Raw genomic sequence first — 12,172 nt, 5'->3', positions numbered from 1 at the left:
TGAGGAATAGGAAAGAGCCTTAGCCACCTTAACCATGGCATTATCCCCTGATATTGCTCAAGGCTTTCATGAGTACACTTCAGCTAAAGCTCTATGGGAAGCACTTATTGAGGTCTATGAGGGCAATGAAGATATGAAAGAGAGTCGGCAGGACATGCTGAGACAAAAATTCAACCTGTTCAACTACATTCCAGGAGAGACTCTTGAAGCTCAATTACAAAGGTTCATTGCACTCACAACTGACATGAATATTTCAGGGATTTACTTGACCAAGTCAGAAATCAACAAGAAACTTCTGAATGCTCTTCCTATATCATGGGATATGAATGTTGCTGTGATTAAGAAAACCAAGGATTTGAATCGCCTCACTCATGCAGAAATCATGGCGGTTATCAAGGCCTGTGACATTGATGACAAACAGAGAGAAATCGATCATGTGAATTCATACTCTACTGCAAATCTTGGAGTTTCATCTAACAATGCTCTATCATCTTTCATGACTTACTCAGGCCAGGCTTTCATAGTTCAACAACCTCAAATTTAAACTTTCAATGCTGTACCATCCATCCCTCACCATCAAACTCCAAATGTGCCATTTTCCATTCCTCAAACCGTTTCTGCTCCAAATGTGTCAGCTAATGCATCTTCTTCAAACTCCAAAGAATCTGATGAAAATCTGGCTCTAGCCACTGGGCTAGTTAATTGTTACAATGCCTTTGTAGCTAGAGATCTTCCACCTTAACTATCATTTGTTGATTTGGACCAGATATATCCTGATGATGTTGAGGAAATGGACATTACATGGCAAATTGCCATGGCTGTTTTCAGAGCCAAACAATTCGCCAAGAAAACCGTGAAAAACAACTGGGCCATGAATGCTGACAAGAAGGTGGGATTCAATAAAAGCATGCTGAGATGTTTCAACTGCCACGAGCCAGGTCATTTTGCTCGTGACTGCTCGAAACCAGATCGCAGAATCAACAACAACAGGCAGATGGTTGCAGTGGGAAACAATCGTGCAGGAGCTACAACTAATGGAGAAACAACTATGATTGCTCAATGATTTGACTGGGAGGAACAAATTCAATCCCTGAACATCTCAGGACCAGAAAATGCTCACCTAGCTCAAATTGATGATGTTGCTTCAAAGAATACTGATGCTAATCTAGAAGCAGAGATGATGGAACTACAGCTTGCCCTGATGGTATCTACCTCTTCCAAGCCCAAGAAAAGCGAGGTAAATCTACCATCTTGTTCATTTGCTTGTAAAGAATATGTTAACCTTCTTCGTGATGAAATACAAGTCTTACGTAGGCAAGTAGAGGACCTTAAATATGAGGGTTATTAACTCAGGAAAGGACAAAAACCCCTTAAAGCCTAACTAGAAGCCAAAATAAAAGACTTTAGAAAAATTCAATCAGAATTCAGTGAAAAGTGTGAAATTTATGACTATACTAAGAGACAACGTGATGCTGTAACCAAAGGACTTGACAATTTGAAAATTAAAAGTGGAAAAACAGATGTTAGTTTCAAAAATTATTCCGCGACAAGTAAAACTGTCGAATCTTTATATGAAACACAATTAAAATACAAAGAAAATCAAAACAAGGGTCTAGGGTATGATAGTGTTCCTCCTCCTTTCAATCATAACTACATATCAATCCCTGTGACATAGGACGAAACTGACAGGGAGCCACATCTTCGATATGGCAAACCAGCTGGTTTTGTCTCAAGAGGTTTTATTAACATTGAAAGTACTAATGTTTCTACTTCCTCTGCAGATCAACCATTAGGTCAGGCAAAGCGTGAAGCTGGAGAATTTTTTTCTGTTTCTAAACCCGATGTTTCTATCATGAATAATTCTGATTGTGTTTCTGATGTTTAGACTGAAAATGTTTCTTGTGTTGGCTTATCAACTGATACTGTTGAATTTAAGTTTTTCGATATGTTTTATGAATTGTTTGGTAATTCTGATGCTTGTGATTTTCATGAAGAATCATCAACTCCACAAGTCAAATCGAATGAGGCACCTTCACTTATTTCTCAATCTAATTCTCATGCATGTTCTTCTGAGAAGAGTAAGAGTGTCTGTAAAGAAAATAAATCTGAAAAATGGAATACAAGTTCAAATAATAAACATATTTCTTTTAATTGTGGTGTTGGTGGTCACATAGCTAGGAATTGTCAAAATAGGATCTTTGTAAACTATCTGTCACCAAGAGGGGAGAATGAATCTCGAGGAAGGTCTTTAATTAGAAAATCCTCAAGAACTCACTCTCCAAATAATGATCAGAAAGATGATAAAAACAAAAAAGGGATGGTCTTCAAACAAATAAAAAGGTTTTTACTGACAAAGCTCAAAATAGTTTGCCAAAACCGAATAAGGCTCCGCCAAGATTGGTTTCGTCAAAAAGCAATTCGAGATCTTCTACCAGTTTTGGTAGAACATCCAGAAGGTTTGTGCAAACTCCTGTGAAGACTATTTCAAAACCACCAGAGAATGTTGTAAAACCTAAACTTCAATGGAAGCCCAAATCACTTTCTAATTCATCGTTACCACCCTCTAAAGTGATTAGGAATGAAGATCCTAATTTGAAAATTTTAAAATCTAAATCAGAAAAAGTGAAAAGGAAACCCAAGAAAGTGATGACCTGGGTTCCTAAATCTAAATGATTCCGCTCATTTTGCAAGGACAGTTGCGGAGGAATGTCATTCGTCCTTGGTACGTCGACAACGGCTGCTCCCGGCATATGACTGGACACATCTCCCAACTGAGCGAAATTCAATCTTTTAATGGGGGTTATGTTTCCTTTGTGGGCGGAGATGGTGGAAAGATCATACAGCGCAGAACTGTTACAAACGGAGTGCTAAGCTTCGAAAATGTAAACTATGCTCCCGAGTTAAAGCACAACTTGTCGAGCGTTTCTCAAATATGCGACAAAGGCTACTCTACCTATTTCACTGATAAGGAGTGTATGATTATCAAGCCAGACATTGTCATCCCAGAAGAATGGATTCTAGTCAAATCTAAACGGGATGGGAATGCTTATTTTATTGATATGAACAACAATCTCCCTGATCAAGTCACTTGTCTATTCTCAAAGGTCTCCGAACACAACGTAATGCTGAACCAATCACATAGTCTTTGAAGTGATGCACCCAGACCTCATAGTCTTCAGTGTACAATATAGGAATCCTTGTCGTAGATGCTATACTATTGGAGATATTGATTGGGATTGACTGAGAATCATCCATGGACATGACGATGTTTGTTCAAAAACCTGATTAAGATCAGAATTGTAAATAACCTCAGGGTAAGATCGATTATTTAAAGAACTACATCAATAGCAGATGACGGCTCTAACAATATCAATCAAAGTGGAAAACCCTAAGATCTTCTTCAACAGAAGAGATGTGTATGGATTACACAGTCTTCTGCTCTGATACCGATTGATGACTTGAAAAAACTCTTAGATTGATTATATCTTCAGCAGGTTAATCAATAAAACAAACAAACACAATAAACACGATATAGAATCAAGTAATGCTTAATGATTCAAATGTAGTCACGCCTCAGCAGAGCTCCACAAACAACTACCACTATAAAGGCGAGCTAGGGTTTGTAGTATAATACCAAGAATAATAAATGAAAGCTATATTACTAAGGATGCATGCATGCACCTTAAATACTAAAACCCTAATAAAACATACACGGTTGGACAGGCCCAAATTGGTAACAAAACAAGGCAAAGGACTGAGCCTAAAGACGCGACACTTCTAGACCGAACACTTCTGAAGGCCATCACTTCTTCGTTATAAGTCCGATTTCGACGATCCTTATATCCATGAAAAGATAACGAGAAGCTCTACACTTCTATCAACTCATACATGCCTTAAAAATTCCAGAGCAAAATCCCAATTTCCATAAAAGCCTTAACTAATATCTTACCGAAATACCTCCTTGGCTCCAAAACACCAACCGAACTCCCAGATCATCTAAATCACATTACCCACACCTAAATCGGTCTAAATATGTTTTCCTTAAAGGCCCTAGGCATGATGATACCCGATTGTTAACAAGGCATTACAAGTCCCCCACTTAAATTAGATTTCGTCCTCGAAATCCTTCCTTACCATCCTAGGCACTCCAGACTGCCTGAGCAACACCTCCACAACCCCAAGCATACAACAACCTTCCTAAAGACAACTGAACCCAACTTTAGCAGGGCTCTCCAAAACCGATGAAGAGTGAACCCCTTCTCAGCTTAAAATAATCTCTTGCACAATGACCACTTTTACTCAACCTGAAATCTGAAATCTAAAATCTCGAATTGGTCTGACTCCCCGACTAACCGCCCATACCGAAACCACTACTAATTCCATTCCACTTGTCTCCCAAACTGACTACTCAACTTCTGATTACCTGAGGTCCCCAATAGAAAACAAAACCACATACCAAATGATGATGCCGAAAACTTTCACTTGACTAAAGGGATTAGATATTTCTTTGAAAAAAGGCTCATCCGGATGCTAACAATTCAATGAATATAATGAACAATGAGAGACAATCTTGGGGATAAACCTTCTAGTGCTGAATAAGACACTACTTCCTTAAATGCTAAACTGATACACTTCTGCTATAATTTTGATGTCCCAGCCTGACCCCCACCCAAGTGGAACGAAACCAAAACACAATCACAAGAGCCTGATCTACCATCAAAATTAAAAACATCCTTTAACCCCAAACCGTTCAACCGATGCCCTTGGCATACAGATTCCTTAATTCATTACCTACTGAAATGAGGATTTTGAATTGATTGAGGAATAGGAAAGAGCCTTAGCCACCTTAACCATGGCATTATCCCCTGATATTGCTCAAGGCTTTCATGAGTACACTTCAGCTAAAGCTCTATGGGAAGCACTTATTGAGGTCTATGAGGGCAATGAAGATATGAAAGAGAGTCGGCAGGACATGCTGAGACAAAAATTCAACCTGTTCAACTACATTCCAGGAGAGACTCTTGAAGCTCAATTACAAAGGTTCATTGCACTCACAACTGACATGAATATTTCAGGGATTTACTTGACCAAGTCAGAAATCAACAAGAAACTTCTGAATGCTCTTCCTATATCATGGGATATGAATGTTGCTGTGATTAAGAAAACCAAGGATTTGAATCGCCTCACTCATGCAGAAATCATGGCGGTTATCAAGGCCTGTGACATTGATGACAAACAGAGAGAAATCGATCATGTGAATTCATACTCTACTGCAAATCTTGGAGTTTCATCTAACAATGCTCTATCATCTTTCATGACTTACTCAGGCCAGGCTTTCATAGTTCAACAACCTCAAATTTAAACTTTCAATGCTGTACCATCCATCCCTCACCATCAAACTCCAAATGTGCCATTTTCCATTCCTCAAACCGTTTCTGCTCCAAATGTGTCAGCTAATGCATCTTCTTCAAACTCCAAAGAATCTGATGAAAATCTGGCTCTAGCCACTGGGCTAGTTAATTGTTACAATGCCTTTGTAGCTAGAGATCTTCCACCTTAACTATCATTTGTTGATTTGGACCAGATATATCCTGATGATGTTGAGGAAATGGACATTACATGGCAAATTGCCATGGCTGTTTTCAGAGCCAAACAATTCGCCAAGAAAACCGTGAAAAACAACTGGGCCATGAATGCTGACAAGAAGGTGGGATTCAATAAAAGCATGCTGAGATGTTTCAACTGCCACGAGCCAGGTCATTTTGCTCGTGACTGCTCGAAACCAGATCGCAGAATCAACAACAACAGGCAGATGGTTGCAGTGGGAAACAATCGTGCAGGAGCTACAACTAATGGAGAAACAACTATGATTGCTCAATGATTTGACTGGGAGGAACAAATTCAATCCCTGAACATCTCAGGACCAGAAAATGCTCACCTAGCTCAAATTGATGATGTTGCTTCAAAGAATACTGATGCTAATCTAGAAGCAGAGATGATGGAACTACAGCTTGCCCTGATGGTATCTACCTCTTCCAAGCCCAAGAAAAGCGAGGTAAATCTACCATCTTGTTCATTTGCTTGTAAAGAATATGTTAACCTTCTTCGTGATGAAATACAAGTCTTACGTAGGCAAGTAGAGGACCTTAAATATGAGGGTTATTAACTCAGGAAAGGACAAAAACCCCTTAAAGCCTAACTAGAAGCCAAAATAAAAGACTTTAGAAAAATTCAATCAGAATTCAGTGAAAAGTGTGAAATTTATGACTATACTAAGAGACAACGTGATGCTGTAACCAAAGGACTTGACAATTTGAAAATTAAAAGTGGAAAAACAGATGTTAGTTTCAAAAATTATTCCGCGACAAGTAAAACTGTCGAATCTTTATATGAAACACAATTAAAATACAAAGAAAATCAAAACAAGGGTCTAGGGTATGATAGTGTTCCTCCTCCTTTCAATCATAACTACATATCAATCCCTGTGACATAGGACGAAACTGACAGGGAGCCACATCTTCGATATGGCAAACCAGCTGGTTTTGTCTCAAGAGGTTTTATTAACATTGAAAGTACTAATGTTTCTACTTCCTCTGCAGATCAACCATTAGGTCAGGCAAAGCGTGAAGCTGGAGAATTTTTTTCTGTTTCTAAACCCGATGTTTCTATCATGAATAATTCTGATTGTGTTTCTGATGTTTAGACTGAAAATGTTTCTTGTGTTGGCTTATCAACTGATACTGTTGAATTTAAGTTTTTCGATATGTTTTATGAATTGTTTGGTAATTCTGATGCTTGTGATTTTCATGAAGAATCATCAACTCCACAAGTCAAATCGAATGAGGCACCTTCACTTATTTCTCAATCTAATTCTCATGCATGTTCTTCTGAGAAGAGTAAGAGTGTCTGTAAAGAAAATAAATCTGAAAAATGGAATACAAGTTCAAATAATAAACATATTTCTTTTAATTGTGGTGTTGGTGGTCACATAGCTAGGAATTGTCAAAATAGGATCTTTGTAAACTATCTGTCACCAAGAGGGGAGAATGAATCTCGAGGAAGGTCTTTAATTAGAAAATCCTCAAGAACTCACTCTCCAAATAATGATCAGAAAGATGATAAAAACAAAAAAGGGATGGTCTTCAAACAAATAAAAAGGTTTTTACTGACAAAGCTCAAAATAGTTTGCCAAAACCGAATAAGGCTCCGCCAAGATTGGTTTCGTCAAAAAGCAATTCGAGATCTTCTACCAGTTTTGGTAGAACATCCAGAAGGTTTGTGCAAACTCCTGTGAAGACTATTTCAAAACCACCAGAGAATGTTGTAAAACCTAAACTTCAATGGAAGCCCAAATCACTTTCTAATTCATCGTTACCACCCTCTAAAGTGATTAGGAATGAAGATCCTAATTTGAAAATTTTAAAATCTAAATCAGAAAAAGTGAAAAGGAAACCCAAGAAAGTGATGACCTGGGTTCCTAAATCTAAATGATTCCGCTCATTTTGCAAGGACAGTTGCGGAGGAATGTCATTCGTCCTTGGTACGTCGACAACGGCTGCTCCCGGCATATGACTGGACACATCTCCCAACTGAGCGAAATTCAATCTTTTAATGGGGGTTATGTTTCCTTTGTGGGCGGAGATGGTGGAAAGATCATACAGCGCAGAACTGTTACAAACGGAGTGCTAAGCTTCGAAAATGTAAACTATGCTCCCGAGTTAAAGCACAACTTGTCGAGCGTTTCTCAAATATGCGACAAAGGCTACTCTACCTATTTCACTGATAAGGAGTGTATGATTATCAAGCCAGACATTGTCATCCCAGAAGAATGGATTCTAGTCAAATCTAAACGGGATGGGAATGCTTATTTTATTGATATGAACAACAATCTCCCTGATCAAGTCACTTGTCTATTCTCAAAGGTCTCCGAACACAACGTAATGCTGAACCAATCACATAGTCTTTGAAGTGATGCACCCAGACCTCATAGTCTTCAGTGTACAATATAGGAATCCTTGTCGTAGATCCTATACTATTGGAGATATTGATTGGGATTGACTGAGAATCATCCATGGACATGACGATGTTTGTTCAAAAACCTGATTAAGATCAGAATTGTAAATAACCTCAGGGTAAGATCGATTATTTAAAGAACTACATCAATAGCAGATGACGGCTCTAACAATATCAATCAAAGTGGAAAACCCTAAGATCTTCTTCAACAGAAGAGATGTGTATGGATTACACAGTCTTCTGCTCTGATACCGATTGATGACTTGAAAAAACTCTTAGATTGATTATATCTTCAGCAGGTTAATCAATAAAACAAACAAACACAATAAACACGATATAGAATCAAGTAATGCTTAATGATTCAAATGTAGTCACGCCTCAGCAGAGCTCCACAAACAACTACCACTATAAAGGCGAGCTAGGGTTTGTAGTATAATACCAAGAATAATAAATGAAAGCTATATTACTAAGGATGCATGCATGCACCTTAAATACTAAAACCCTAATAAAACATACACGGTTGGACAGGCCCAAATTGGTAACAAAACAAGGCAAAGGACTGAGCCTAAAGACGCGACACTTCTAGACCGAACACTTCTGAAGGCCATCACTTCTTCGTTATAAGTCCGATTTCGACGATCCTTATATCCATGAAAAGATAACGAGAAGCTCTACACTTCTATCAACTCATACATGCCTTAAAAATTCCAGAGCAAAATCCCAATTTCCATAAAAGCCTTAACTAATATCTTACCGAAATACCTCCTTGGCTCCAAAACACCAACCGAACTCCCAGATCATCTAAATCACATTACCCACACCTAAATCGGTCTAAATATGTTTTCCTTAAAGGCCCTAGGCATGATGATACCCGATTGTTAACAAGGCATTACAAGTCCCCCACTTAAATTAGATTTCGTCCTCGAAATCCTTCCTTACCATCCTAGGCACTCCAGACTGCCTGAGCAACACCTCCACAACCCCAAGCATACAACAACCTTCCTAAAGACAACTGAACCCAACTTTAGCAGGGCTCTCCAAAACCGATGAAGAGTGAACCCCTTCTCAGCTTAAAATAATCTCTTGCACAATGACCACTTTTACTCAACCTGAAATCTGAAATCTAAAATCTCGAATTGGTCTGACTCCCCGACTAACCGCCCATACCGAAACCACTACTAATTCCATTCCACTTGTCTCCCAAACTGACTACTCAACTTCTGATTACCTGAGGTCCCCAATAGAAAACAAAACCACATACCAAATGATGATGCCGAAAACTTTCACTTGACTAAAGGGATTAGATATTTCTTTGAAAAAAGGCTCATCCGGATGCTAACAATTCAATGAATATAATGAACAATGAGAGACAATCTTGGGGATAAACCTTCTAGTGCTGAATAAGACACTACTTCCTTAAATGCTAAACTGATACACTTCTGCTATAATTTTGATGTCCCAGCCTGACCCCCACCCAAGTGGAACGAAACCAAAACACAATCACAAGAGCCTGATCTACCATCAAAATTAAAAACATCCTTTAACCCCAAACCGTTCAACCGATGCCCTTGGCATACAGATTCCTTAATTCATTACCTACTGAAATGAGGATTTTGAATTGATTGAGGAATAGGAAAGAGCCTTAGCCACCTTAACCATGGCATTATCCCCTGATATTGCTCAAGGCTTTCATGAGTACACTTCAGCTAAAGCTCTATGGGAAGCACTTATTGAGGTCTATGAGGGCAATGAAGATATGAAAGAGAGTCGGCAGGACATGCTGAGACAAAAATTCAACCTGTTCAACTACATTCCAGGAGAGACTCTTGAAGCTCAATTACAAAGGTTCATTGCACTCACAACTGACATGAATATTTCAGGGATTTACTTGACCAAGTCAGAAATCAACAAGAAACTTCTGAATGCTCTTCCTATATCATGGGATATGAATGTTGCTGTGATTAAGAAAACCAAGGATTTGAATCGCCTCACTCATGCAGAAATCATGGCGGTTATCAAGGCCTGTGACATTGATGACAAACAGAGAGAAATCGATCATGTGAATTCATACTCTACTGCAAATCTTGGAGTTTCATCTAACAATGCTCTATCATCTTTCATGACTTACTCAGGCCAGGCTTTCATAGTTCAACAACCTCAAATTTAAACTTTCAATGCTGTACCATCCATCCCTCACCATCAAACTCCAAATGTGCCATTTTCCATTCCTCAAACCGTTTCTGCTCCAAATGTGTCAGCTAATGCATCTTCTTCAAACTCCAAAGAATCTGATGAAAATCTGGCTCTAGCCACTGGGCTAGTTAATTGTTACAATGCCTTTGTAGCTAGAGATCTTCCACCTTAACTATCATTTGTTGATTTGGACCAGATATATCCTGATGATGTTGAGGAAATGGACATTACATGGCAAATTGCCATGGCTGTTTTCAGAGCCAAACAATTCGCCAAGAAAACCGTGAAAAACAACTGGGCCATGAATGCTGACAAGAAGGTGGGATTCAATAAAAGCATGCTGAGATGTTTCAACTGCCACGAGCCAGGTCATTTTGCTCGTGACTGCTCGAAACCAGATCGCAGAATCAACAACAACAGGCAGATGGTTGCAGTGGGAAACAATCGTGCAGGAGCTACAACTAATGGAGAAACAACTATGATTGCTCAATGATTTGACTGGGAGGAACAAATTCAATCCCTGAACATCTCAGGACCAGAAAATGCTCACCTAGCTCAAATTGATGATGTTGCTTCAAAGAATACTGATGCTAATCTAGAAGCAGAGATGATGGAACTACAGCTTGCCCTGATGGTATCTACCTCTTCCAAGCCCAAGAAAAGCGAGGTAAATCTACCATCTTGTTCATTTGCTTGTAAAGAATATGTTAACCTTCTTCGTGATGAAATACAAGTCTTACGTAGGCAAGTAGAGGACCTTAAATATGAGGGTTATTAACTCAGGAAAGGACAAAAACCCCTTAAAGCCCAACTAGAAGCCAAAATAAAAGACTTTAGAAAAATTCAATCAGAATTCAGTGAAAAGTGTGAAATTTATGACTATACTAAGAGACAACGTGATGCTGTAACCAAAGGACTTGACAATTTGAAAATTAAAAGTGGAAAAACAGATGTTAGTTTCAAAAATTATTCCGCGACAAGTAAAACTGTCGAATCTTTATATGAAACACAATTAAAATACAAAGAAAATCAAAACAAGGGTCTAGGGTATGATAGTGTTCCTCCTCCTTTCAATCATAACTACATATCAATCCCTGTGACATAGGACGAAACTGACAGGGAGCCACATCTTCGATATGGCAAACCAGCTGGTTTTGTCTCAAGAGGTTTTATTAACATTGAAAGTACTAATGTTTCTACTTCCTCTGCAGATCAACCATTAGGTCAGGCAAAGCGTGAAGCTGGAGAATTTTTTTCTGTTTCTAAACCCGATGTTTCTATCATGAATAATTCTGATTGTGTTTCTGATGTTTAGACTGAAAATGTTTCTTGTGTTGGCTTATCAACTGATACTGTTGAATTTAAGTTTTTCGATATGTTTTATGAATTGTTTGGTAATTCTGATGCTTGTGATTTTCATGAAGAATCATCAACTCCACAAGTCAAATCGAATGAGGCACCTTCACTTATTTCTCAATCTAATTCTCATGCATGTTCTTCTGAGAAGAGTAAGAGTGTCTGTAAAGAAAATAAATCTGAAAAATGGAATACAAGTTCAAATAATAAACATATTTCTTTTAATTGTGGTGTTGGTGGTCACATAGCTAGGAATTGTCAAAATAGGATCTTTGTAAACTATCTGTCACCAAGAGGGGAGAATGAATCTCGAGGAAGGTCTTTAATTAGAAAATCCTCAAGAACTCACTCTCCAAATAATGATCAGAAAGATGATAAAAACAAAAAAGGGATGGTCTTCAAACAAATAAAAAGGTTTTTACTGACAAAGCTCAAAATAGTTTGCCAAAACCGAATAAGGCTCCGCCAAGATTGGTTTCGTCAAAAAGCAATTCGAGATCTTCTACCAGTTTTGGTAGAACATCCAGAAGGTTTGTGCAAACTCCTGTGAAGACTATTTCAAAACCACCAGAGAATGTTGTAAAACCTAAACTTCAATGGAAGCCCAAAT

At 38.4% G+C, this 12,172-nt stretch overlaps 3 protein-coding genes across 3 annotated transcripts; all 3 read left to right on the top strand.

Annotated features, from left to right (window-relative positions):
- Positions 1-34: 34 nt before the first annotated feature.
- On the top strand, positions 35-1,063 carry LOC145099317 (uncharacterized). The gene is made up of 2 exons (XM_079036904.1): positions 35-523; positions 767-1,063. Exons 1-2 carry the CDS (start codon positions 35-37, stop codon positions 1,061-1,063), a joined length of 786 nt encoding a protein of 261 aa, XP_078893030.1.
- A 3,789-nt stretch (positions 1,064-4,852) lies between these two features.
- Positions 4,853-5,881, top strand: LOC145099316 (uncharacterized). The gene is made up of 2 exons (XM_079036903.1): positions 4,853-5,341; positions 5,585-5,881. Exons 1-2 carry the CDS (start codon positions 4,853-4,855, stop codon positions 5,879-5,881), a joined length of 786 nt encoding a protein of 261 aa, XP_078893029.1.
- Positions 5,882-9,670: 3,789 nt separating this feature from the next.
- LOC145099315 (uncharacterized) lies at positions 9,671-10,699 on the top strand. Its single transcript, XM_079036902.1, has 2 exons — positions 9,671-10,159; positions 10,403-10,699. Exons 1-2 carry the CDS (start codon positions 9,671-9,673, stop codon positions 10,697-10,699), a joined length of 786 nt encoding a protein of 261 aa, XP_078893028.1.
- The last annotated feature ends 1,473 nt before the right edge of the window (positions 10,700-12,172 follow it).

Source organism: Lactuca serriola, chromosome 4, assembly GCF_051521515.1.
Source record: "Lactuca serriola cultivar US96UC23 chromosome 4, Lser_US96UC23_V15, whole genome shotgun sequence".
Taxonomy (NCBI): domain Eukaryota; kingdom Viridiplantae; phylum Streptophyta; class Magnoliopsida; order Asterales; family Asteraceae; genus Lactuca; species Lactuca serriola.
This window is presented reverse-complemented; position numbering and strand designations above follow the sequence as displayed.